Source organism: Aethalodelphis obliquidens, unplaced genomic scaffold (assembly GCF_003676395.1).
Source record: "Aethalodelphis obliquidens isolate GAN/ISIS:26980383/991018 unplaced genomic scaffold, ASM367639v1 scaffold48, whole genome shotgun sequence".
Lineage (NCBI taxonomy): Eukaryota > Metazoa > Chordata > Mammalia > Artiodactyla > Delphinidae > Aethalodelphis > Aethalodelphis obliquidens.
This window is the reverse complement of record NW_020837992.1, coordinates 6167454-6195438: the sequence shown is the minus strand read 5'-3', so window position 1 is coordinate 6195438 and position 27985 is coordinate 6167454. Positions and strand designations below refer to the sequence as shown.

The following is a 27985-nucleotide window of genomic DNA, read 5'->3' as shown; positions in this document are numbered from 1 at the left end:
CGGACAGGACTGGAGGCATTTCCCTTGACCCCCTCCTCCCTCCCCATCCAGAGCTCTTCCACCCTACAGAGCTGCCCCCAAATGGGAGAGGCTCTTTGGTCAATTTCTTTCAGCTCCATTGCCTGAGTTCTTTCAGACCCAGGCTGAGCAGGGCTAGGCCTTGGGCTTTGGCTGAAAATACGTACTGTTTTCTGTTGGCCTTTTTGAGGAGCGTGGGCTCAGAGCAGTAGGAGGACTTCCCTTTGGTCCCGACGCTCAGGCAGCTGGAGCAGCAACCGCAGGGCCCGACGGCCAGGGGCCCCTGCTGCATGGGCACAAGGCTGCTGCTGATGCGGAGGGAGCCGTGGATCAGGCAGTTGAGGGACTTGCCCCCAGGGGCGGTGGGCTGGGGGCCATGTTGGCAGGGCAGCCGGGTCAGGGCAGGGAGGGCCACACTCTGGTCCAGGGCGGGTGCCTCGGTGATGGTGAACTCAGGGGAGCTGGGTCTTGAGGCTTCAGACGCTTGAGCGATGGGTGGCCCGTGCTCCACCTCCGGGCGGACACCTGGGCTGTGCAGGTTCATGTGCAGCTTCCTCATGTGGTGGACCACGGCTGCTGCGTTGAAGGCTTGCTGAGGAGATACGAGACCAGTCTCTGGCCATCTCCATCCTCAGAGGACCGTGAGGCTTAAGCTTTCCCTTTGCCCTGGGACCTCTTGAAACCGATGTGTGCACTTCTCATTTCAGAGAGGGCTCAGGGAACTCCAGGGTCTGCCGGGAGACCCCAAGGAAAGCCCCTCCCCCAGCTGCCCCAGCCCAGCCTCCAGGGCCTAGACGGCCTGCCCGCCTCCTGGAGAGGACCACTCACCCTCCACTTGCTCTTGGCAAAGTTCTTCTGGATCTGGAGGCTGACTGACGGGTAGATGTCCCGGTGGAGAGCTGTGTTTCCGTTAATCCTGTGGACGTGGAGGGGACCCCTGGCTAGTGGTGGTTACAGGGACTCAGCCAGGGGTTGGGCAGGGGGCTGGGCATGCAGGTCCAGGGTAAACTGAGTGGACTGCCTCAGGACAAGGGCAGCCGGAGCTACGAAGGGGCTGGAGGCAGGGCTCCTCTCTCTGCCGGGCGGGCCATAGGGGGCCTATGCTTTAGAAACTTGCTTTAGAGCTGGGTGGGCAACCTATAGCCTGTGGGCCAAATCTACTCATTGCCTGCTTTTGTAAATAAGATCTTGCTGGGACACAGACGCGCCCGTTCATTCAGCTGTGGGCTATGCTGCTTCCGAGCTGCAACAGGCAGATTGAGTGGTTGCCATGGAGATGATACGGCCAGCAAAGCCTAAAATATTTCCTATCTGGCACTTTATAGAAAAAGAGTTTACTGACCCCATCCCCCCACCCCATGTCAGAGGGCGTTTGGGCTGTCACCATCCTTTGGCTCAAAACTTTGCTCAGAAACCACCTTCTCCTGCAAACGTTCCTCAGTAAAGCCACCCAATACAGGCTGCCCTTTTCTTGTCCCCTCAGCCTGTTATTCATCCATCTCTAAGTGTCCCTCAGACACTTGCCACGTACATAATACTTTCTAGGTACTTAGGGACCCAGAGAAGTAACAGACGTGGCCCTGATCGCTAGGGGCTTACAGTGTAGGTTTGAAGCCTTGTTTCATGCCACGAACTAGAGTAATTCATGGTGAGCTGTGTAATGGATAAGGAAAGACGGGAGGTCTGTCCAGATTGCAGGAGACAGGGCTTTAGAGAAGGACAAAAACTGCTCTGGAGCCTGAAGAATGCTACATCGATTGCAGGGCATTCGATGTGGTGAGAATGGTATGATCCAAGGTGTAATTTGGGAAAACTTGGTTTGGAAGGCGGGGGAGGGCAGGGAGAGCAATATAGCTATTAGGCCTTTCTGGAATACAGAAGGTAGGCTGGGAATCCTGAGAAATGAAGTTGGAGGTAACGGGTCAGGCCAGATTAGGGAAAACCTAGGCTTGCTGTGGTGGCAGTTGGGGAGCTTGTAAATTTTCCAGCAGGGGTGTAGCATGAAAAAAGAAGTGTTTCAAGACTTTATTTACCTGCTTTACCAATTGGTTGTTTTGTGATTGTTCTCAGCGCACCTTGCATGGAACAGACTTTGATCCCAGAGTAAAATGATGCTCTTAAGGACAGGGCAAAGTTACCTGTCTAGCTGTATCTGCCTCCTGAACTTGACTAGACGACCCAGCTGCCACCATTGGGTCAGAATCCACTTACTTAAATGCTATTTTCTTCTCTAGCTGGACCTGGTATGTGCCCTTTGGATGTCAAACAGTAAACAGCTAAGGCAAGCGGACTCCAGGGAAACACGCTGTGAACGAGTCAGCATTTGTGGAAGGACAGGTGAGGGTCTAGAGCCCATCCCCCGTTCCTCACTCACCAGGGGTGCCTCAAGGCCTTCTCACAGGTGTACCGCTCATTCGGGTCCTTCTCCAGCAAGTGGCAAATAAAATCCTTGGCTGGGGGAGCAATCAAAGATACAACAGATAAGGACCAGATTTCATGACTGATGGAAATTCACTTCCAGGCTGGTGGGTGGCACTGAAAGCTTTAGCTCATCTTCCAAAGAGGCAATTTTAAGAGTCTTGAAAGAGAGAAAAAACCAAACCACCTAACAACAACCCACCACAAACCCCCAGAAAGGCTCTATGCAGCCGTGTCACCCACCCAACACTGGAGGTACATCTCTGGGCACGAGGCACCAACGTGCCTGATGCCATGCGGGTGCACGTTTGCACCAGTCAGGGGCCAGCACCGCACATGGGTACACGTGTGAATGCTAGCTTATCCCAGCTCTGATCCCCACTTAACGGACCCAACAACAAACACTGATAACCTTCCCACACACAGACATTGCAGACGCCTGATCTTGATACGTGAAAGGCAAAACTTGGCATTGCTTTTGCCACTCCTGCCTGGAACACTCCCTTGTGCCTGGCTCTGCCCTCCTGGCCCCTCATCTGAACCACCTCCTCCACGGTTACCAGACATACTGCGGTTCTGCCTCCAGGAAAACAAAAGCATTAACCTGAGATGCGAATCACTTACTTGGCCTTTGACCCAGATGAAGATTTCTCCACTTTCCTTGGAGGCTGTTCTGTTAGATTCCCCAGGGACCGTCAAGAGCCAGGACTGGCATCCTTTGTTCAGCTCTTGTCTCTTGGCAGCCTCTGCCTTGAGCCTGTTATTTTGTCCTTCACACTGGCTGGTCTTACCTGACTCAGAAATGTCATCCCAGAACGGAGACTCAAACTCATAGTAGCCCTCCTTGATTTTCTCAAAAAGCTTAGACTCAGTGTCTTCATAGAAGGGGGGATACCCACACAGCCTGCAGTGGAATAGGAGGGTACATGCTGCTGAACGACCCCATCCTCCCTGGGCCAACCTCTCCCCTCTGTCCATCCTCCCACTATATACACAGGCAGGCAACATAAAGGTCCCCACCAGCAGTGTGACCAGGACATGGGTCTGCCTCTGATTCAGGAATGATGCAGGTTCTGTCAAGTGTTTATGCAGGAGTCAAAGCTTGGAACAGGCCACCCTGGAAGGCCTCTTTGAACATTGTATCCCCCAAACCCTCACCACCTCTCCACATACTTCCCCTGACTCTCAGATGATATATAAACTATTTTTAAGAAGGATGGTAGAAATGTCCACTTGAATGTAAGTTTCATGAGGGATTTTTTAGGCTCCTTTGTTCGCCATTCTTCAGTAATTAAACCACTGATTGGCACAGAGCAGACAGTCAGTGAATATTTGTTGAGTAAATGAATGACGAGAAGCATTATTCAACATAAGCTGAGGAAATAGAGAAATGCATCCACACTAAGGAGTAAATGACTAATCACAGGTTATTTTCCTAAGAGCAGAGTTTGCTATAGGTGAGAAGGGATGCTGGGGAAGAGGTGGTGAGCAGGTCTGGAAGGGAGAGCCTGAGAACGTGTGGAGAGGAGCAGTGACCGGGTTCGGGTTCATCCAGGCCATCATTTTGCCTTGGGCTGACGTTGCCAGGAGACAAATCTGAGATGTGAACATTTTGCCCACTTGGCTTCTAAGCTTAGCTTGGCTTCTCCCTCTTTTATTGCTCATTCCACAGAGTGGGACTCAATGCATTTATATACAGTAAATGGGGGTGGGGTGCTTAAAGAGGGAGTGCCATGTGGCTGAACGGTGGGTTCACACTGAGCTCTGTTTTTATAACCTGGTGGAGATCAGGACAAGAGCCTTTGGAGCTGTGTGCGTAAGTGTGTGTGTGTGTGTGCGCATGTGTGCGTGCGTGTGTACATGCACGTGCTTTGGAGGTGGATGCTACTCAAGGAGCTGAGATGGAGAGGAGAGAAGAAAGGGTGAGCAGGCTCTGAGATTCCTCAGGAACTGAGCCAATGCCAGCTTCTACTCACAATATGTAAGTGATGACTCCAATGGACCAGCAATCCACAGCCTTGCTGTAGGGTTTCTGGGCCAACACTTCCGGAGCTGCAGCAAACCAAAGGCAGAGTCAAAGCTGAGCAGGGGCAAGAGAGAAGGCTGAGGGGTGAGGGACAAGTGTCAGGACGCAGCTTAGCGAAGAGGACTAGGGTAGCGCCTGGGATAGTGTTGTTTTTTAAGACTGAAAATTCCCCTAGGGCAGGGATTGTGTCTTTCCCAGCAGACTAAATCTTCCTCCGTCAGACTGAAAGTTCCCATGACAGGGCCTATGACTCCCCCATCAGACTGGGGATCTCCAGGGCTATGTTTTCCCCATTAGACTGAGTACTCGCTGGAGGCAGGGCTTATATCTCCCCACTCAGATGGGGGACCCCCCAGTACAGGGACCTTGTGTCTCCTTGCAGACAGGGAAATCTGCAAGGTAAAGGCTGTCTCTCCCACTAGATTGGGATCTCCCTGAAAGCAGAAGTTCCATTAATTGAGGACTTCCATTGAGTAGTAACTCTTCCATCAGTCTCTGTTACCTTCTGAGGGCAGGGCTTAGTCTACCCCATCAGATCAAGAGCTCCATGAGGGAATGGGCCATGTCTTCCCCTGATTGGGAGCTCTAAGGCAGTAGTGAGCTGCTGTCTGCATTTATCCCAGATACCAGGGATTTGTATCCAATGGACTCAATATGTGCTGGTAAGTGACCAACCTCTCTTTTAGGGAGAGAGAAGCTTCCCTCTGTTGAGTCAGGGTTCTTCTTCCCACTCCCAGCCCCAATCAGGTGATGAGTGGTTAAGAGGGAAGGGGCAGTAGTGGATGCTCTGAGTTTTGGCTTTCTCCCTCCTAGATCCCATGAATGCTATCTCCTGGTACCCTGCCTGCTCTCACCTTTTGGGGGGCCCTGGAAGCCTACAGGGCTGTTAGGCAGGAGGCCCCACTTCTGCCAGATTCCTAGGGTATTTTCTTGGGTGTATATTTGGGGACCCATATTTGAGTTCCTCAGATTCAAACACAACACTGTGCCTCCAGGATACCACCAGTTGGGGGGTTGAGGTCTTCTCCAGACTGGGAGAAAGTAGAAGGAGGTCTAGTGGCCAACCTCTCAGCAATTTACTGATCTCTGTGTTTGTGATCTTTTCTCTGTCCCTGGTCTAGATAAAGGCAGGGAGTCTGTCTGCAAAAGTGAGAGCAAAAGTATAGACAGAAGGAGTGGGAAGGCTCAGGGGTAGGATGCCTTTGAAGATGTAGGATTTGTGAGCAGGAGGGTCCAGATGGATTGGCTGGCCCTAAACCTCATAAGTGACTGTACTACCAGGATCACCCCTGAAATTGAACCCTGTCTCCTTACAACAATCCTTCTTCATGAATAACATCCATGTGGTGGAGTGTAGCCAACTGGTCAACCTCCCTTCTGTTCCTAGACTCACCCACGTAGCCTGGGGTCCCACAGGCAGTGGACATGACACCATTCTGCTCCATCTTGGAGAGGCCAAAGTCTGTGATCATGATCTTAGAATTCTCCTCAGGGGTGAGGTACAGCAGGTTTTCAGGCTATGGGAGAAGAGAAATATCATGTAATGCAGGATATAATCACATGAAACAAGCATCACCTTCCTTCCCCTGAGGGAAGGAAATTTCTTAGGGAGCTGCATCCTGTGCTTCTGACTTCAAAGCCAGACTAATCTCCCTCCATTCTTCCTTCCTTCTTCCTACCGGACCTTCAACCCCTCCAACCCAGCACCTTGAGTTTTGGTTTGGGCCCTGACTTTGCTTAGCTTTATAACTATTAATGTACTAACTCTTCCCTCTTCTCATCTCTAACTACCCTAAGACTGTTTTGCTTGTTGAGGAAACCAACCCTTAGTTTATTTTCTCTGATCTCTCTAAAGTCTGGTAGGTGTCTGTTGCAATGTTGACTTTCAATAAGTATTTATTAAATTCAAGAAATGTATGGATTATTTTGGTAACCTAGTAGGGTGAGGCCTAGTGAAAAGTTCAGGAAAAGGCTGAGGTGCAAATGGACAATGATTGCTGTCACTCAAGATTTGTTTTAGAATCTGAGGGATGAGCTAGTCTAGCCCTCTCATTTTACAGAGCTTAGACTTCCCATGACTCATGTAGCTTCCTAAAGGGTCATTCCCTGTTTCCCATTGAGGGCCCCGCCTTGGCACCTTTAAGTCTCTGTGGACGATGCCATTCTCGTGGAGGTATTTCACTGCTGACAACACCTGCTGGATCACCAGGCTGGCATCCTTCTCTGTGTAGACACCCCGTTCCAGAATCCGGTCAAAGAGCTCCCCACCAGAAACACTGTGGGCACAGGGGCAAGTGCAGGAATCCAGTACTTATTTCAGGTCAAAGGGACATGAATTCATTTGTTCTGTAGCCCTGGTGACACAGCTGTGGTGGAACAGGCAAGTACCCACAGACTATGATTTGAGGGGTGCAGGGAGAACTACTCCAACCTCAGAACACATTCTTTGGGTACCTGGAATGATATCACTAGGGAGTCATTTATTTGGGTCAACCATTGACCTCTCCCTGGAAAGTTGTTTTTTAAGTGCAAAATGCCTCTGGTTAGGGTTTTGCAAGAAACCAATAATCAACTAACACAACATTGTAAATCAACTATACGTCAAAAAAAAAAAAAAAAAAAGGAAGCCAATAATTGCTTCCTGTGGACACGTTTCTTAGCTGCCTTCTTTCCTGGCCTAGGACACAGGAAGCCATGATGCAAGGGAGAGATGAAGCTGAAATCAGACTAAGTAGAAAAGAGAAGTGCAGATGAGGCTAACTGGGCTTATGCCAGGATTTCTTTCTTCATTTTGGAAAGTTGAGCTACCTAAAGTTGAAATTATGAGGTAGAGTCATATAGTGACTCTAATAGTAATAGTGTTTTTAGGCTCACATGGTATGGTATCTGAGGATTCAGAGGAGCTTTAAGGTCAGGTCCAACCCCCATGTCTTGAACGTTCTGTCCACTATTTTTGCCAAGTTTTCTAGACAGTACTGGAACACATCAGTGGCAGAGAACTCACTCCCTCCTAAGACAGACTGTTTTATTTTTTGTCACTTTCTTACTATTTCTATATATTATGATGCAACCTGATTCCCTGTAATTGCTGCAAGTGACACTGGTTGTGAATATACACACGTGACAGCACCATGCAGCAATAAGGAAGTAGAATTTCTCTAATCAAAAGGCACACCATCCTACTCCTTTTGTTTCTGTCCTGAAGCTCTGGGCTCTGCTATGGGAGCTAGGGGCCCATGAGAAAGATACTCTTTGTACACAGGTATGAATTCCTGACTCAGACTGGTCTGGGTCCTGGAGCTTGTGCTCTAGGAGGCTTGACGTACTTTGGTGACATCTAAACCTGCCCACCTTCCTACCTGGATGACTGTGTGCTGATTCTGTTGACTTGGCCTCATGAAGGTGCCACATGGTCCCTGCTTACCTGTGAGTGCTGCTCTGGGCCCCTCCAAGCTCACTCCCTTGACTGCTTGCTACCACTGTTCACTGGGCCTCAGGTGAGCCCAGGAGTGAACAGCCTGAGTCAGCTCATTAAAATTTCTGAGGAATTAACCTATCAGTCAAAAACATGGCATCCAGCTGTGCTGAGATTGTCGGGTGATGTGTGTGTGAGTGTGAGTGTGTACTTTATACACAGAAGCATCTCTGAGCCTAAGCCTGAGCCTTCAGGAGCACTGACCCGCCCTATAGCAGTCACGCTCAGGCATAGCTCTTATTTGGATATGACAGTGACATGGACACCTTTCTGATGAGGTACCATTTCTGTCCTATCCATGGGCACACGCACAATACCAGCTTATTGTTAACACTGGGTGCCTCTCTTTTGAGAAAGTCATTCTTTCTATTGAATTGATATCTCTCTACCTGTGGCTTCTACTCTCACGGTAATTTCACCCTGGAGGATGTTAAAATATTTAATGCCCGGTTAAGAGGACATGGACTGACTGGTCAAAATGGACTCAAGCTATGGTGCCAGAGAAGGGTTCTGGAGGCCTCCTGCTATGTCAGGCATTACCCCTTCAATTGTAGGGTTGTGGGGAGGTCCAGAAAGTTGGGGGTATAGGGAAGCAGAGGAGGATGGACAGGTTAGGGCCACAGCTATTTGCTGACCGGTAGGAAATATTTTAACAAGTGGTAAGGTTACACTGGTACATACCAGCTCCATCATCAGCCCTAGTTTTACCCCTCGGTCCACTCAGGACAAATACATGACCAGAAGGAACTCTTGGCATTTCAGGGTCTCTTGCACTAATTCTTGATTTGTCTTTTAATCACCATCTTTCCCTCATCACCGACCAACCTCTTCTAGTCCTCTAAGGCCCCGCAAGACATGTGTGGAGAAGCAGGTCACCTTCTACTTACAGCTGCATGACCAGGTAGTAGTGAGTGGTGCTCTCATAGATGTCCTCCAAGGTCACGATGTTTTCATGCTTGATCCTAAGGAAGAGTAAGGGTAATGGAGAAAGACATATGGTTCAGGTTGTCCAGACAAAGAACGCAGATCTAGCCCAGCTGGACTTTAATTTCTTTCAGAGACTATTGTTGACAATGTTTAGGAAGATAGGGTCCTTGTGAAGCCTTCCTAATAAGTAGGCAGTCACAAAGAAATTCCAGAGAAAAGATTCCCAGAATGGTGTTCAGTTCATATTTTTGAATGGGTAATTGATCCTCGTGCCTTCAGGGAACAAATACTTCATTGTTACTCCAGGAATCTCTTTAAACTTTACCAAAAGAGAAAGTTAAAAGAACTGAGGGAGGCTAGGGGAGCATCGATCACTAGGTTATTCTACAAAATGGGTATCCAGGTCTCCTTCAGAAACATCGCATGAAGTGTGATCCCTCAACAGGTGGGATTTTGGTTAGCTAAGCCTCCTCATGGGTAACCACGGAGGACGTGCTGCAAAATTATTGTTCCAGGATATTGTGAGAAGTAAGACAGATGCTCATTTTGAGGGTCAGTTCGGTGGGATGCCTTAGATCAGTGATTCTTAAGCAGGGGCTCTTTTGTCCCTGAGGGGATCTTTGACAATATCTAGTGACATTTTTGACTGTCACGATTGGGGAGGGGGGAAGTGCTCCTGGCATTTAGTGGGTAGAGACAGGAATGTTGCTAAACATCCTACAATGCTCAGGAGAGCCCTCAACACAACAAAGAATTAGCTGGTTTAACATGTCAAGAGCAAAGTAAGAGAGTAGCACTGACATATCTACCGAATGTAAAATAGATAGCTAGTGGAAAGGAGCCGCATAGCACAGGGAGATCAGCTCGGTGCTTTGTGACCACCTAGAGGGGTGGGATAGGGAGGGTGGGAGGGAGACACAAGAGGGAGGAGATATGGGGATACATGTATACGTATAGCTAATTCACTTTGTTGTACAGAGGAAACTAACCAACATTGAAAAACAGTTATACCCCAATAAAGATATTAAAAAAAAATAAAATGTCAATAGCACTGAGGTCAAGAAACCTTGCCCTAGATTACCTTTGTCTGGGATTACTCAGAGGCTGAGGCAAGCAGAATTATCATATTAGCTGCGGGGCTGGTTTCTAGGCAGCATCTCTGTGCATGCCCATCCAGGAGGAAAGTCTCTAAGAAGTTTTACTCAAGGCTGTGCAGCACAAGGGTTAACTTAGACTCGGAGTCAGCTGGACCTGAGTTCAGGTCTGACTCAGGCACTTACTAGCTGGGTAACCTTGGCTGGTTTACTCAGATCTTCTAAGCCTCACTTTCCTTGTCTGTAAAGTACATCTTTCCCATAGAATTATATCAGGATGAAAAGAGATAAGACGTGTAATATGCTTAGTACAGTGCCTGGGGAAATAGAAAACACATAATCAATAGTAGCTAGCATCTTTAAGATATTAAAAAAAATACAGACCCCATGCAGTGGCTACATGATGGATTCAACTACATTTATAATCTGACGATGCTAACAGTAATTTATCGATGATTCACTCACTGAACAAATATTTATTGAGCACCTGTGCCATTAGGGACTGGTGATACAATGCAATGATAAGAAAGACCACCTTAGTCCTTGCTCTCAATGAGTTTACAGTCTCTACCCTAATCTCCCTGAAGCCCAGACTTACATCTCTAACATCCTACCAGACACCTACCTCTATGTAGAGATAGGTGGATATTTATTTCTATTCAATATATTGCAACCAATTTCTATTTCCTCTCAGCCTACACATCCTTTTCATTTGCTATCCCAAGTAATGATATGACTGTCCACATAACAGCTCAATCTCAGGGTCTTTTTTTTTCTTAAATTATACATATATATTTTATTTACACTTTAATATGTTTCATGATAAACAATTTTTTTTCCGTCTTAACCATTTTTTAAGTGTACAGTTCAGCGGTATCAAATACGTTCACATCGTTGTGCAAAAATTACCTCTGTCCATCCCCATAACTGTTATCGTCTTGTGAAACTGAAGCTCTATGCCCATTAAACAATAACTCCCTGTTATTCCTTGCCCCCAGCCCCTGGTAACCACCTGTCTACTTTCTGTCTTTATGATTTTGATTATTCTAAGTACCTCATATAAGTGGGATCATACAGTATGTATCTTTTTCTGACTGGCTAATTTCATTTAACATAATGTCCCCAAAGTTCATCCATGTTGCAAACAATCTGCAGAATCTCCTTCCTTTTTAAGACTGAACAATATTCCATTGCATGTATATCCACATTTTGCTTATCCGTCCATCCACTGATGGACACTTGAGTTGCTTCCATGGTTTAGTTATTAAGAATAATGCTGCTATGAACGTGGGTGTACAAATATCTCTTTGAGATCCTACTTTCTCAGGGCCTTTTTAATGCTTTTCTTTTTTACACTCCTACCAGCCAACCCCCAAACCTAATCACCTCTCTCTCTGAAAAATTTCTTGAACCCAGTCTTCTTGCCACCACGTGATCTTGCCACTACCTTTGCTTGCGTCCTCATCCCTTGCCTTGATTATTGAGAAAGTCTGGCAATTGGTCTCCTGTCCTCTAGACTGGCATCCTCCAATCCATCCTCCACCACCATGCTTAAGAGGGATGGCTCTAAAATATAAATCCGATCATGGGACTTTTGACTTAAAATCCTTTGATGACTTTTCTTTGCCCACAGAATAAAGTCAACATTCTTTATCACGGCATCTAAGACCCTTTATTATCAGATTCCACTTGACCACTTTAGTTTCATCTCCTGTCCCTTGACGGTACTCACTCTCAGTTCAGGGGCTTCCAGTTCTAACTCTCCCCTAACATCCCTTGCCCGTCCATGATTCTGTGTTAAAGTTGACACTACTCTTGGCCAGACTTCCCTTTCTGTACTGCCCCTCCTGCCTCCACAAAATTCTACTCATCCATCAAGGTCTGTCTTCTTTGAAAATGTACCTGAAACACATACTCGTGAAAACACACATATAGGCAACCTGCATCTCTGTCTCCTCTGAACTATGCCTTTTGCTGTGTGGCTCACATCCAACGGGACTGGTGCTACTCATGGGCACCTTTGACTCTGTTCACAAAATGCGAGCTCCTGAGGGTAAGGAATGTTGTTGGTTTCATCCTTGTGGTCTTGATGCCGAGTAAACTTTTGGTTCACCATAGGGGTTCCACAAGGGCTTATTTCATGAGTCCCACTCTAAACAGTTGACGATATGTTAGTGTCAGCTCCCTCATGATAGTCGGGGTGCTGAACCTGCATTTGCTTTGGAAGAAACTGAGGCTCATTTCCAAATCTTGTGCTGCTTCCTTAATTATTGATTCTTCCTGGTGTTGGCCTTCAACTGATTTTTGGTCATTTGAGCTAACTACCCTGGGGTTTATGTACACAAACCAACTCTGCTATCAGTTGATCACTAGTTAATTTGCTGAAAAAAAAAAAAAAAGAAAATCAGCTGTCTGGCTAATATAGCTGATGGATCAAACTGACCCATTAGCTCAATCGAAGGGAGTAATACCTTTGGGTGTGGAAATTCAGCCCCAGTCCTTCTCGAAGGTAATTTGTGAAGGAAATGTTGTGATCCCACGGTTGCACTCGACCAACCCTAGGACCCACTCACTTTTTCAACACAGCGATCTCATTCTCCAGGCTGCTGTCCCGGAAGGCAGGCGACTTTTTGATGCACTTCAGGGCAAAGAGCTTCCCAGTTACCCTTTGCTTCACCAGGAAAACTTCTGAAAAAGCTCCTCTGAGTAGAAGACACCAAGAGATAAAAATTATTACTGGCCGGTAGAGAGCATTGCTGGAGGCAAAATGGGTAGATGAAAGAAGGTGGGACTGGTAAGTCATTTCATTGTCATCGTGGGCACCCCGAGGAGCCATATCCATGGCAGACCCCATCTGACATGGCCTTGTGTTCTTTCTTTCACCTGTCACGTGGGAAAGAAAAGATTCTATTACAGACTCAGGGACTAGGCGGCTACCCTTGCCTAGTTCCATAATTTGATAATGGTTCCCCTCCACTTGGCAAACCCATTAAAGAGAGGTCACTGCTGATCTTAGCGAGGCGGCAGTGATAGCTCTTGCTCTCCCGGCTTCACTATGCTGCCCAAGGACGGCAAGAAGAAGAAAGATGCTGGAAAGTCGGCCAAGAAAGACAGAGGCCCAGTGAACAAATCTGGGGACAAGTCCAAAAAGAAGAAGTGGTCCAAAGGCAAAGTTCGGGACAAGCTCGATAACTAGTCTTGTTTGACAAAGCGACATATGAGAAACTCCATAAAGAAGTTCCCAACTGGAAGCTTATAAACCCCAGCTGCAGTCTCTGAGAGACTGAAGCTTCCTGGTTCCCTGGCCAGGGTAGCCCTTCAGGAGCTCCTTAGTAAAGGATTTTTAAGCTGCTTTCAAACATAGAGCTCAAGTAATTTACACTAGAAACACCAAGGGTTGAGATGCCCCAGCTGCTGGTGAAGATGCATGAACAGGTCCCACCAAGTGTACACTTTGAAAAATAAAATTTTATTAATTCAAAAGAAAAGAGAGGCCACTGCAGAGTCAATTTACTTGGCTTCTCCCAATGTGGTGTGCTGTGTGGTCACTGTGTGGCAGTTGGAAGTAGCACTGGGAGACAGGGCTCTGACAGTGAGAGAAAAAAGACTCTTGTATCTGTTTTGGATACCGATGATTGCCCTGAACCAATGATTAGCGGCAAGGGAGGTGAGCATCCTCTCGCTCAGTAGGATCTGTGAGGACAAAATGGAACTCAGCAGCTCTGGGCAGGCTGTCTGAAGACAGAAACGATGGAACCCAATGGAAACACAGGGTAGGATTCCAAATTGCAGGCTTCTTGGTTCAAGGGGGTCCTCTGGAGACAAGGCCATAACAGCAGTTAGCAAATAGTGGATGCTGGAGCCTGATGGCCCACGTTAGAACCTCAGCTTTTTGGGTAACAAGTCACTTAACTTGCGTATGCACAGTTTCTTCATCTGAAAACTGAGAATGTCAATAGTATCTGATTCATACGGTTGTTTAGAAGAGTACCTGAGTTATAGACATAAGTGCATAAAAGTTTTCCTGAGATCTAGTAAACTACCTGTGCTAGATACTATTATTCTTATTAGTACGATTATTATTTGAATACCAGTAGGGAGAACACCTGATTGTCACAAGAGGCGATAGAGTTTAGGTGAGGAAATAGCTGAGCCATCCTCTCCCCTGCCATCTGGGGATTCTAGCATGAAGCCCCGATAGCAATCAGGCTTGTGTAAGGACATTCACAATCTGCATTAGAAAATACTTGGTGTTTCCTGTTTCCCCCAGCTGCACTTGGAACTGAGTTAATTAGAGCCTTCAGAGCTTGCTCTATTCATTCATTCATTCATTCACTCATCCCTCTAATCAAGATTTATTGAGCACCTACTGAATCTTAGACACTAGAGACAAAAAGGGAAGTGTTTCTGCTCTCAAGGAGCCTGTAAATTAGTGAAGAGCACAGACAAATGAGCAATTAACATTCACTTTGAAAAATGTTATTAGGCATTACATGAATACTTGTTGAGCTGACAGAACCTCTCCGTGTTAGGCACTGGGATTCGTATTGGTCTAGCTTAGAATCTAGCGTGAGAGACACAGATCAGCGGGAAGTATTATGAGACCACAGAAAATGCACACTTAAGACAGGTCCTCTGCTATGGTTGGGCGGTTACACACTGTATAATTCCAGCAGATGCCATCACCTTGGAGCCACTGTACCTTTTCATACTATAATTAGAAGAACATTTTCGCTCTGGACAGCAAGCTAGAGAAAAGGGCGCTTTTCCCTAATGTGCCCAAACTGACCACTTGGGATGGCGGAGAAGCACATCATTTGTGGCCCTCTGACTTAAGAACACACTGAGCTCAGTTTTAAGGGATCAGTGAGAGTTAGCCTAGGGAAAAAACAAGTTGGAAGTGATGTTTCAGGTGGGGGTGGGGAAGAAGCATGAGAAAAAGCCTAGAGGTGCAAAACAGCAGGGAGAGGCAGGGCTGCCTCGGGTAATCCAGCCTCTTTTGCTAGAGTGTGAGGCGGGGAATGAGGGGAGACAAATGTGGATAGGCACCTGGTCCTGTGCCTGGCAGCATATGGAAGATAGTCAGTGTTTGTGTGATGGACAGATGGATGGATGGGTGGATGGGTGGATGGGTGGGTAGGAAGTTTGGACTGGGATTATCTGTGTGTTCTACTCATCTTGAGACCCCACTTTCCTTATTGTAAAAGGAGAGTTGAACCACATGGCCTTAAAGATTCCTTCCACCTGTGATGTTCTTGGGTCCACCTTCAGATTTCTCCCCTTTCACCTGTATCTTTAGAACCACACATGGATGGTCCCCTGATTTCAAAGCTGATACCCACTCTGGGTCCACTTGTAAAATGAGATCAAACCTTCCTGGGAGATCCTGCAGTTTGTGGTATCTCCTAGGGTTGTGCAATGTTGTGGTAATTACTGCCCTTTGGGCTCAGGCAGCCTTGCATTGTGCGTGTGTGCGGGGGTGGGAGGTGTGGTGTGTGTGCGTGTGTGTGTGTGTGTGTGTGTGTGTGTGGCGGGGGCAGGGGAGAGGGATTAGAAGACTTAATTGTGCCATTTGTCAGACTGGGGAGCAGAGAGCTAGTTTTGAGTGGCCAAGTTTGCTTGGGTCAGAAGGAGAGATGGGCAGAGGCTTCAGAGCCAGGAGCAAACGCTTGCTGCAATAGATCTTGATTTGCGTTTCCTGCTCCGAATAGCTCTCTGCTCTTGCTGGGAGCCTGGGTGATGGAGAGGAAGGGAGGAACCAAGAAGAAAAATCTCTTCCTTGGCAGTGAAAGGAGGAGGCCTGGGACTTGGGTGATGTACCTTCTGTAATGGACAAGTTTTGCCCAGTGTCCCTACAGCTAACCAGGGCCCCGGAATTGTGGGTGGTATCTGGGCAGATTTCACAAAAGCCTGTTTTCCCTGGTAGGTTGTTCCAGAGGAGCTGAGGACTAGAGGAAAGGGGCCTTTGTCATGGGATTCTGGCGCTTCCTGAACAGGGGAATCAGCTCTGTCTAGCTGCCCCCTCTGTGGAGAGCACCTCACCTGGGTAACTTTGTGGGGTCTGCAGCCTGGGGCTGCCTGTCCCCACCCTGAGCACCACAGAGGTGACTTCTTCTTAGCTTTTGTTCAGCCTTAGCTGCTGCAACAGCTGTGACTTGCCCTGTCTTGTCCAACTGCTTCCCTCAAATTAGTGCTGGGCTGGGTACATTAGAGCCACCAGCAACACTTAAAATACAGATGCCTGGGACTTCCCTGGTGGCGCAGTGGTTAAGAATCCGCCTGCCAATGCAGGGGATACAGATTCGATCCCTGGTCCAGGAAGATCCCACATGCTGCGGAGCAACTAAACCCGTGCGCCACAACTACTGAACCTGTGCTCTAGAGCCCACAAGCCACAACTACTGAACCCACGTGCCACAACTACTGAAGCCCACACGCCTAGAGCCCGTGCTCCGCAATAAGAGAAGCCACTGTAATAAGAAGCATGCGCACTGCAACCAAGAGTAGCCCCTGCTCACCGCAACTAGAGAAAGCCTGCATGCAGTAATGAAGACACAACACAGCCATAAATAAATAAATAAATAAATAAATAAATATATATATATTTATAGATGCCTGGCCACTGGGTCCTAGCCCCTTAAATCTCAGCTTAGTAGTCTGGGACCAGGAAGTTGTATTTTTCAAAAATTCCCTAGACTAAAATGATTTTAGGGAATTATTCATTTTCTTTAGTGTGACAATGATATTTGTGAACATAGAAGAAAATGCCCTCATTCTTAGGCAGGGCCGACAGAGGACTCAGAGGTGATGTGTCATGATGTTTGCAAGCCGTTTACAAATAGTTCAATGCAGTGTGTGTGAGTGTGTGTTTGTGTGTATGTAAAACAAATTAGTAAAATGTTAACCACTATTGAATTTAGGTGGTGGGTATATCGGAGTTCACTGTACTATTATTTCACCTTTCCTTTTTTTTTTGTGGTACGCAGGCCTCTCACTGCTGTGGCCTCTCCCCGTTGCCGAGCACAGGCTCCGGATGCGCAGGCTCAGCGGCCATGGCTCACGGGCCCAGCCGCTCCGCGGCATGTGGGAACTTCCCGGACCAGGGCACAAACCCATGTCCCCTGCATCGGCAGGCGGACTCTCAACCACTGCGCCCCCAGGGAAGCCCTCACCTTTTCTTTACTTAAACATTTTCACAGTTAAAAGTTAGAGGCATAAGCTCCCCAGGTGGCTCCAATGTCCTCCTGGGTTTAGAAGCTGCTTGGCAGCCCTCACTGAACTCTGTAAGGGTGGCATGTGCTGCCTCTCAGAATCCTATAGCACAAATCTGAGCACTTGGTGAGTACGCTCTTGTCAACCTGGGCTTATTTCTCTCTCCTTCTCTGGATTTTTGGGCTGCTTAGCAAATCATTTCAGATTCACTCATGAGCGTTGTCTCTCTCTCCTGCCCCAAATCCCCTCTCTAGCCACCCGCAACTTTACAATGGCCCTCCATGGAGGGTGGAGGCTCTGATGACCATGGCGGCCGCTGAGATCCTCCTGTGTGCGGAGTGTCACCCTTGCCTGGGATGGGAGGGCTCAGAGGCCTTCTCTCAGGGCCGAGCTGACTCCTTTACGGCTGCAGAGAGAGTGTAGGCAGCTGTCGCTGCCTGAGGTCACTGCCTCCTAGCCAGGCGGAGGGGACTAAACTTAGCCAATTTGGCTAAAGGGAAAGCTGGCTTGAGTGGACAGCCCACTAAGGGCCCCTCATGTCCCCAGCCCAATTAGCCCAGACTAACTGGCTGACCAGCTTGGGTTCTGAGGCCTTGGGAGCCGGTGGCCTGGAGTGGGTGCCAGCCTGTGTCAGAGGCTGTGACCTCTCGGAGGAGGGGTGGGACTAAGTGGAGAGTCAGTTCCAGACAGGCTGTCTCTGCTCCACCAGCCATGTAATCATTGTCAAGGGGGAAGGAACAGACACCCCAGAGGCTGGTAGGAGTTTGGCTACAGTGTGACTTTATTTTTCCAACATGGTACTTAAATATGGAGCAGAAAGGATGGTGGTGGTGGGAGCCGATTCAGGTGTGTGTAACCCATCCACTCTCCAAGCCTCTCCAAGCTCCTTTTTCTGTCTATAGCAGACAGTGGGTTTGACCTTCACTGCAGGGGGGAAATGGGAAAGCTGGGTGAGGAGGCCCAGGAAGGTTCTAGAGTCACTGAGTCTCCAGAGATGCTCCAGAACTCCTCTTTCCTGCAACCAGGGCAGGACTCACAAGTTGTCACAGATCTGGAAGCAGGGCGGGGGCCTCTGGGATGAAGGAGGCAGAACCCTGGGGAAAGGGCTGGATTGTCCTCTGTATTTCCCCAAGGTGCCTTTCCCTCATCTACCCCCCGAAGCCCCTACTCTATTCCCTGAGAGCTACTGAGATAGTGTTACAGCAGCCTCAGCCCAGTTTATCATTCTCTGCTGGCCCAGGATGACTCTTTTCCGACTCCCCACAGCAGGCAGCCCGGCCACCCTATCCTCAGCCCCAGGACTCACGATCCCAGCACTTCCATGAAGATGAACGTTTTCCGGATGTTGGTGGTCTGTTTCTTCCAGGAACTGCAGTCATCTTCTTCCTTCCGACCCATTGCCTCCAGAGTTGAAGCTTCTGCGGATGCTTGGTTTGAGGAAGGGAAGAAAGGGTCTGATCAGATAATTCCTCCAATCGGATGAGAACAAGTTGTAAAAAGAATCTAAAATACATCCTGCATGTAACAACTGGAAGGAAGGACTGGAAGCAAAACCTGGGTAATTGGCAAAAATAAGACTTATTCTCTCCGCTTGCTTTTTTTTTTAATTTTTTTTTTTTTTGCGGTACGCGGGCCTCTCACTGTTGTGGCCTCTCCGGTTGCGGAGCACAGACTCCGGATGCGCAGGCTCAGCGGCCATGGCTCACGGGCCCAGCCGCTCCTGTGGCATGTGGGATCTTCCCGGACCGGGGCACAAACCTGTGTCCCCTGCATCGGCAGGCGGACTCTCAACCACTGTGCTACCAGGGAAGCCCTCCATTTGCTTTTTAAACTACCAAGACAAATTTTATTGACCGTCTACTGCATGCCCATTGTGCTTGCTCCATCCTCATGGAGTTTAGAGTCTAGTAGTGGAAAATCCACTTTGTACAAACATACGTAAGCGTGATAAGACATACACGAATGATTAACATGGGACTATCCACCTTGAAGGCATCTGGGCTGTTTCTTAAGATACCAAGTAATCGCCCAAGTATTTATTCAGACTACCGGGTCAGCCGCCCTTCTTTCTATTATCACAGCTCTGATGCCACCTCCAGTCATTAGTGTTCTTAACTTATGGGTTAAATGAATGAATATTAGATGAATGAGCATTGTGTTTCCTCTGCAATTCCCACCACATTTAGCACAGTGCTGGAAAAACAGTTATTCATTAAAATCTGAGTTGAATTGTGTCCTGAGCTTACATGAGTTCTCTCAATACCATATTTATTCAACAGTCAACACCTATAATGTGCCAGGGGCTGTACGTATATGTACCCTGACTGTATCCCTCTAAATAATACCTTCGGTAAACTCTCCTTGTCGATCAATATACGTCATCTGTTTCCTGTTGGGACCCTGACTGATGTAATGAGAAATGGAGAACCAGAGAAGTGGTCTTAGCTTCTCGTGAGGTAGATAGAGCAGATCTCAAATCTTTTATAAGGATGATTCAGAATGATTATCTGAAGATCAGATAATCTAGCCAAGGTTATAGAGCTAATTGTTTACAGTCTAGATTTCTTAGGCAAGACTAGGAACAGAAGCTATGCATCCCTCACTGTATCACACTGCATTCTAGCCCCCTGACACCTAGCTCTAGTGTCTTAATTAATGTTTTTCAATACGTTTTTAGACAAATGAGTTCCTGTTACATTTCATTGCAAGGTAAAATTACTTATGGTACTTAGTGTATAACCCGGTGGTCAGGTGAAGAACACGGGTGAGGGCTCTGCCTTCCTAGGGCCGGGAGGCTGGAGGGGTCAGGAAGCGAACAAGTCAGCTAACATGTATACAGTGACAAAGTGTGGGTAGATCATAAAAGAACAAACCCCGAGCTTGTTAGAGGGATAATCAGGAAGGGTCTTATTTAGATGAAGGTCAGGGGAGGACTCACGCCATAAAATAGGTTCTGTGATACAGGGGGAAACCTTTTCTGCCTTTAAGTGACAACTGTGAGGCTTAAGACCCTGGAATAAGAAGAATGTGACACAAGGATGGTCCTCGCTAGGAGGAAGAGGTGTGGAAAGACTGACGATTTTGGCCCAAGTGGATCCTGAGAAGGAGATGGGGAGACAGACGGTGTAGTTGTCAGAAACACACATCTTGTTTTCACCCTCTTGTAGTAAACATCCATCTAGGAATGGGGGAGATGGGTGACATGGGTGGAGGGGCTCCCCAGGACTCTGCTGGGGGGAGACCCTAAGCCTTGGAGGAACTCTGACTTCAACACATTTAACAGTCATCATGGGACAGGCCCAGATGGGGGAGGTGAGTGAGTCAGTGTCACATGACCTGCAGGGTCAGAAGTTCCTCAGGGCCTGTCGGGGCTGGACCCACGGCTGACCAAACTCCATGCTCAGTGGCCTCATGTTGTTAGCTTGGAATTGACCACAGTGGGAGTATTTACACCATGGGAACAGGCAAACGCTACCATCAGGGCTTCTCCTTCACTCCCCGCCCCATCCCCCAAGAATCAGACGTTAAACGTTTACTGGCTCACCTCTGCCCATGGCCCTGGTGAGGGGATATAGAGTTGCTAGGGCTCCTGTCAACCAGGGTCCAGAAGAAGAGACGGCTACAATCAGGGCTTCTCACGTGGAAGCAAATGTCTGGAATCAGGCCTTTAGTGGAGGATGTCGGCCTGATGCCCCAGGGGCCAGATGGGACCAGGCACACCTCAGAGGTGGCTAGTCAGCCTCTGTGAGTTCTCAGGGATCTGAGGTCCCTGATAAGTAGGGGGCCCTCTTCTCCCCTGCCACAAACAGGTCAGGTAAGTACCTTATAACACAAAAGGCTACCTTGAAAATGAACAGGAGGAGAAAAGACCATCTCAAGGCTGTGTTTTCCTGAAAGATACTGGATCAACCAAATGAGACTCTTTATGAAACCTGAGATGCTGTAATGGACAAGTTCAAATGTAAAGTTGCCCTTTGTACCGTTTTTGCTGCCTGGTAGGGTGGGTATTCATGGGGAAGATTTTATAGGAAATAAAGAAGCTACATCTTCTTTGTACATTTTAGTCTAGGGTGTAAATGTGCAACCTGGCTATATAATAATTGGTGGCTGTTATTATGAAAAGCACACGTGGGAAATGTTAAGCATTCTTTAGCATTCGATACAGCTGAACGTAGACCTGGTGTACCCTTGTATCTCCAGGCCCATTTGTTGATTTTTTCCTCTTGGCAGGATGGCAGCCCACAGGGACCACAGCAGTTCAGGGCACAGGCAGGGGCCAGAGGAGGACTCGCCGGGCATACAATGGCGGGCTGATCTTAAACTTCGAGGGCACGGTCTACGAGGTGGAGACAAATGAACCCTGACTGGCAGAGATTGCTTTGGGGAAGATGAAATATTGGAACAGAGAGCTATCTTTAGTCAGATACTATTCTGCAGATTCTTAGTCCCAAATCTAGCAGCTTCCACTTATCAGAGCTGTGCTTGGACCAATTGCTTCTTACTGTATAGACACAGGGCAGCTGAGAAGTCTTGAAGGATGTAGGGGATGAGGGCCAGGGGCTGGACCTTAAAAGGAGCCTATCAACAGGATTAGTTTGTGTGACTCCCTCTCTGTCTCCCCTCTCCACAGAACAACTGGGCTGTAGATGCCCCTTTTCCCGGGAAAGAGCCAATCAGGGGCCTTCTTTCCAGCACAGGCCCATCAGTGGGGCGTGCGTCACTCCCCCTTCTGAAGCCTCCGTGGATTGATGGGTCCACTTTCCAGGAAGCATCACCACCACATTAGCAGATCTGTACTCACTGTTCCTTCTTTCCCATTGCTCTTAAATAGCTTAAAAACATAGTATTCTTAGCCTAAGCTTGGCTATAAGAAAACATCTTTCCCGCCCACCCCTCCTCCCATACACTCAGCCCTAACAATTTAGTTCCATCTTCAGAGACGCATGGAAAGCTCAGGGACCCTGATCTGAAACTCCACTTCATTCCCACCCCTCCTTGACCTTGGAGAAACCTCAGGGCCCCGGTGTCCTGTGTGCTGGGGGTCTAACTGTGGGCTCTGAGATGGGGGGCAGGGGTGTTCTATTGCTGCATCCTGCTTCTTTCCCTGAAAATCCTCCATCTCCTCTCTCGACTTCTGTAATTGAGGCCCTTTCAGAGAAAAAGAAAAATTCCGAGAAGGTTGAAACTCCAATATTGCTCTCACTTGGTTCTAACGTAACCCCCACAGGGCAACACCAGGCTCCTAGTTCCTGCTCTGTTGTATGGTTTTCCATATGACAGATGACCTTCCTGATCTCTTGGGAAAAAATTCCATAGCTGGGGAGGAGACTACGGAGGGAAAAGTTATTCCTAAAGGGCAGGCGGCACAGTCCTGAGGTGGACGCTACCCCTGAGTGTGGCGCTTTCTGAGCTTCTGGGAATAGGCGGGTGGCATCCAGCCTGCCTATTTATGAGTTGCTGCGGAGAGATGCTCAGGCTGTGAGCCCAGGAGGCAGGCACGCTTCACATGCTTCTTTCACGGAGCGTTGCTGTCCTTCTCTCCTTCCCAGGCTCCGGCTGGTCACAGGGGCAGCGACTAGCCCCAGACAGATCCCGAAGGCACGTGACATTTATCTTCAGGGGCCTCCTTGTTGCCATCACCATATTACGTAGGTACCAAGTCATGTTATGACCCCACCCTGCCCAGGACCCTCTCTCTGGACACTCACTCCTGCCTGCCCTGGTCCACATGGCCTCTTTAGCCAAAGGTTACTATCTTGAGTCGTAGCCACTTAAGACTCTGCTCTGAGGTGCTTTTAAAAAATTAATCAACAGGGCTAATTGCTTCAGAGTGTCACCCCACCTGATGAGACGTCCCAGAGTCTCGGGGGCACCATGTTTGAATCCAGAGGCATTCAGTTCAGTCCGATCCAATGTATGTTTCCCAAACCCACAGTAGATTCCTAAGCTGGATACGAGTAAACTAGAGGAGATGGACACATGGAAGCGGAGAATCTTCGAGTAGCATCCCTGCAGCCTACAACTCCGGATAATGGCTCTCAACTCTGCCTATGGGAAGAGCCTTCTCCAGTGCTCTCACTTGAGGCTTCTGAGCAAGGAGGCATGAACGACTTGGAGGCATGGTGGGCAAGCCTCAGAGCCTTCCTGCGGGACCAAGTGTGGCTCCTTTACTGACCCCAGAGGAATTTGCCTACCCTAAGACCACTTCTGGGGTTCTCCATTCCTTGAGAGCATGACTCCGAAAGGACTGTGTGTCTTGGGAGGGAGGTTATCAGTTGTCTTATAAGCACATAAGAAGGTGCTCCCTGTCTCCAGGTTGGGACACACAGAATCATGGCAATATATAAATTGTTTGGTTATAAAGGGGCCTGAAGACTAAAGCTGGGACATTCTCTTTCCTGGGTCTGGCCTGACACAGTTTCCTGGACTCTGGCCTATATTGGACTTCTCATCATCCTCTGGGTTGAGAGGCACACTGGAAAGAGGTCAAATTCTGCCTCCAGTCTTGGCTCGGCACCAAGACGTGTGCGGCCCCAGGCAGATCACTGTACATCTCTGGGCTTCCACCTTTCTCCTTAGTAAAAAGAGGAGAATGGACTAGATTAGGGTTCCTTGACATTTGTTTTTTAGAATATTAGTCCTAGGAGACTCTCTGTAAGCAAAGCAGATTTGCTAACTGCCCCTTCTTGGAGATTCATGTTCCATGTTAGCTTATTAAAGGCTCTGGGGGCTGTTAAAGACACCTGCTTCATGCTCCTTAACCTAGAGTGTCCCTCAACTTTACTAGACTGTAACTGTAAATTCTTTCCTTTTGCAACACTTACTAGCATCCAGAGAATCTATGGTTGCTCAGAGCCTACTGGGGAAAGTGGGGACCGGGCCAGCTCTGATGTTCTGTGATTGTATAAATGAGCAATAGATGAAATTTCCAGCAGCCTGCTGTCATCACTCACAGCCCTGCTCTCCTCCTGGTGCACAGGCACGTGGCTGGGCCTGTGTGTGCCATCAGAACCTACTTCCAATTCATAGGCTGCAGCTGAAGTGGCTGGTCAGCTTGCCAGAGCTCGGGCTCTGGACCTGAAAAGCTCCTGAAGACTTCTGGCTGGACAGACCCTCCCAGGAACACCGGCTCCATCTCCGGCCCTCCCCCTAGTCTGACATCTCCAAGGCCAACTGTGCATGCCAGTTTCTGTTCCCAAAATCACTGAGGAAGGTCATTTTTCAATTGCCTCCTGCAGTTTATTTCAGGCTCAAACCCACATTTAAGTTTAATCAAACCCTGCTGCAGTGACAAGCCAGAATTCTGTGCTGCTTTGTTTGGTGGCTGAGGGGTTGACATATAAGAGTCACTGGAGAGAGCTGGGTGTGTTACTTATTCTTAATGCGCTCATTTTCCTCATCTGCTGAATGGGACTAATGATCCCTGCTCTGTTTATTTCCCAGGATTCCTGCATCAACAGGCATGAAAGCATTCTGTAACCTCTAAAGTGCTGTGCAGTGAGCCCACTTTATAGGCACGTGGATTAAACACTGAGCAGAGAGAGGGGAAACAAACAGTTTAAATAGGGGTGAGCACACAGCAGGAGACGTGAATCTGCTGTTTCCTCAGCTGGTCTCGGCTCCCACATGCCTCTCAAGTGTGACCCACATCTCACTCTGATTCTAAAGTGTTTGAAGACGTATCATTTTTCATACATGTAGCCCTGAAATGCAAACCAACTACTTTATCAACCAAGAAGGCAGAGATCTGTTGGAGCACAGAGTTAACACTGCCTGGGTTGGGTTTCTCCATGGGCTGGTCTCCACTGGGGTACCTTTCTAAGCAGGGTTCGAGAGTCATAGGTGTAACTGTGTGTCTGCCACACGCTGCCTTTAAGACCCACTCGCACGCAAGAGGCTCACTGTACTGCGCCCCCTGGAAGGTGAGAGGAGAGACCTCCACCCGGGGGGACGGAACAGGAGGAAGGACGGGCTGAGCTCAGAATGGCTGTGGCAAGAGCCACAAGAAGCTCTGAGTTCCCAGCCTCCCCCTCCCCCTCCCCCGCTCCAGGACACGGGTGTGACGGTCATCCACAACCCGTGCAGCTCCCTGGCACCATCACCAGCTTGCTTTCCACGGGGGTAGCTGCTCACCCCCAGTCCCCTCGCCCTCGACCGTGGCCATGCACCAGCACTTGTAGGGCTGGCACGCAGCCCGCTTGGAGAGAGCTGCCCCCCCCACCCCCATTCATGCTGCAGCCCATTCACTCTGCTGCCTCTGGCAGGCTGTGGCTGGGCCCCGTCACTCAGGGATATCAGTTTAGTCCTGGCCGCGTGTACGTGCGTGACTGGGGCACAGGGGGTCAGGGAGGCGCTGGTCTCTCGGAAGGAGATTCTTTGTACTCGCGGCCAGAATTGCAGAATTGCTCCCAGGCCCTAAGGTATTCGCTGCCCCAGACTGATCACCTGGGTGATCCCCGTGCTGGGCGCTTTACCTGCCATTGTCTCATTTAATGTCTTTCAAGGTAGGTATCGGGTATCGTTAACCCCATTTTATAGTTGAGGTACTGATGGGTAGAAATATTAAGAAAAATGCCCCAAATCAAACAGATAGCAAGTGACAGAGCCGGGCATGAGCCCCAGTCCATCAGATCCCAAAAGCAGTCTCCCTGTCCCCCACCACGTAACCTGTCGCCTCTTTCCTGCGGGTGGTTGTTGGAATTTCACTTACCTCCGCCCTCATCCTTAGGATGCTCTCCTGTAATCCCACCAACCAACTGATTCCCCCTGGAACGCATGGCTGGCTCGGATGATCTGGGGAAGGTTGGATCCCGGGAACACTCAGATTTCTCAACACTGACTCTGGGGCTGGCCATCTGTCTCTTGCCTAAGTGGCTTCTGGCTCCAGCTCAAACCTTTTCTCACTCTAACCTTGAGCTTCTTTCCCAAAGTTTTGCCCTATCTTTCTGAAGAGTGCTCTTAATACACAGAAAAACACCCACACTCACACCTGCACCGTAGCTATCTGTAATATCATGGAAAGGTCACCGACTAGGTCAGAAGATCTGGGTTCAAATGCTATTGTCATCAAATGGATTTCACCAGTACCCAGCTTTGCCTTGTAGAGTCTCAGTGGAACCACTCTTTGCCCCACCAGCCCAATGGGCTTGTCTTAAAGATGATTAATTAAAAGCACATTACTCACTGTAGAGTGTGGTTCCCATATCAGGTATTACTAAGCACTTTGTATTATGGCCTATTGGGTCTTGTCTTTGGCCCTAGTTAAGCTTAAGTCAGTAGGACTGCCAGGGGCCGGGCTGTCTCCAGCCTCTGATCTGGGAAAGATCACCTCCCCACCCAAGATGGAACCTGCTTGACTCTCTTGACCCTTCTCAGAGATTTTCCTCCTCAACAACTGATCTGGCTCCAGAACAAGCAGCTGGCCAGCCACGCACTGCTGCTAGAACAGCAGCGAGAGCCCCGGCAGCCGTCCCCGGGAGCCTCAGGGTTAATGTTTGTGCGTCAAAGTTACGTGGAAAGAAGGGGCCACAGTGCGGATGGGGGTGGTGGTGAGTCCAGACCTCCTTTTACCATTTTTACCTGAGAACTGAACTAGGGAAGTTTAAAGACAGAAGGGAGAGAGACTTGCCCCTGAGGAAGGTGACTGACAGCGGTGTCCCTGCTGAGTTCTGCATCCTAACGCAGCGGGGGACAGGAGCGGGCTCTGGGCCACAGACCCTGCCAGGAGGCACTGAGGCTGGTCTGCCTGCCTTGGGTCTGCAGAGCCACTGACTGCTTACAAACCTCCTTTTTGCCCACTGACTCTCCTAATCTTCACAACAACCTAGACAGGTAGGGAGAACCAAAACAGGGCATTGCCCCATTTGACAGATGGGGTCTGATAGGTTAAGAAATGAAGGCTGAGCAGGAGGGAGGTGTGCAAGGGCGCTGGAGGTCCTGACACCCTGCAGATGGACAGCCCCTCCCAGGAACAGAGCCCAGAGGGCTGTCCCTAAATGCAAGCAGGCATGGCAGGAGGGTCACATACAGATATTTTGCTCCCTTTTCTTTGCCCAGGAGTGCGAAAGGTTCCCACTCAAGCCAACCCTGAAGTGATGGCCAGATAATCTCCGCAGAGGTCCTACCCGGACACCCATTCAGACTTATCTTCCAAGGCAGCTACAACTTCCCCTTGATACCTCGAGAGTCAGGCAAGACAGGAACTGGGGCTGAAATAAACACCCAAGTTGCTTGCAAGAGTGGCTCTTCAAACCCACTCTCTTGGTGCCACGAGCCTCCCGCTAAACAAAGAAACCTCCTCAAACCAAATAAAGAAGCAGGTTCATCTTACCCAGGGAATCCGAGAGAACGGTGCCCGTGGCCCTCCCACTCCAGCTCCTACAGGTCTGTGAGGATTAGCTTGCTCCAGCGCTTCAACAATAAACCGAATTAAAGGGGAGGAATGCAGGGGTTTTCTTTCCTAGGACTGTAACCAGGCAGCCTTAAAGGGGAGGAAAAGTAGCTAGGGCGGCTTGCATCTCTCCTTCCTTTCCTCTGCCTTTCCTTCCCTCTGAGCAGATCCAGAAAAATCCTTTTGCAAAGGGGCCCTTTTATGCTGTGTGTGTGTGTGTGTGTGTGTGTGTGTGTGTGTGTGTGTGTGTGTGATTGTATTTGCATGGAGGTGTGTGATGGAGAGAGGGAAAACATAAAAGGCAAAAACAAAACATCAAATTGAAGGTTTCCATTGGCCTGAATGGGGTGATAATAGAAAATCAGAGACTGCCTGCCTCCGTTTCCCTCTTAACCACTCAGTTGCTGGTGTATGTTGTTTAAAAT

General features: G+C 48.7%; 1 protein-coding gene across 1 annotated transcript in view; it reads right to left on the bottom strand.

Annotated features, from left to right (window-relative positions):
- CAMK1G (calcium/calmodulin dependent protein kinase IG) overlaps positions 1-27577 on the bottom strand; it is a 29121-nt gene extending 1544 nt beyond the window's left edge. Inside the window, exons 1-11 of the mRNA XM_027082886.1 lie at positions 27501-27577; positions 18477-18597; positions 12532-12660; positions 8825-8899; positions 6600-6738; positions 5856-5979; positions 4413-4488; positions 3228-3340; positions 2393-2471; positions 847-934; positions 186-610 (exon numbers count right to left, since the gene is read on the bottom strand). Coding sequence (XP_026938687.1) covers positions 186-610; positions 847-934; positions 2393-2471; positions 3228-3340; positions 4413-4488; positions 5856-5979; positions 6600-6738; positions 8825-8899; positions 12532-12660; positions 18477-18568 — 1340 coding nt within the window. The 5' untranslated portion in view covers positions 18569-18597; positions 27501-27577. The remainder of the gene's footprint in view (positions 1-185; positions 611-846; positions 935-2392; positions 2472-3227; positions 3341-4412; positions 4489-5855; positions 5980-6599; positions 6739-8824; positions 8900-12531; positions 12661-18476; positions 18598-27500) is intronic.
- Positions 27578-27985: the final 408 nt, after the last annotated feature.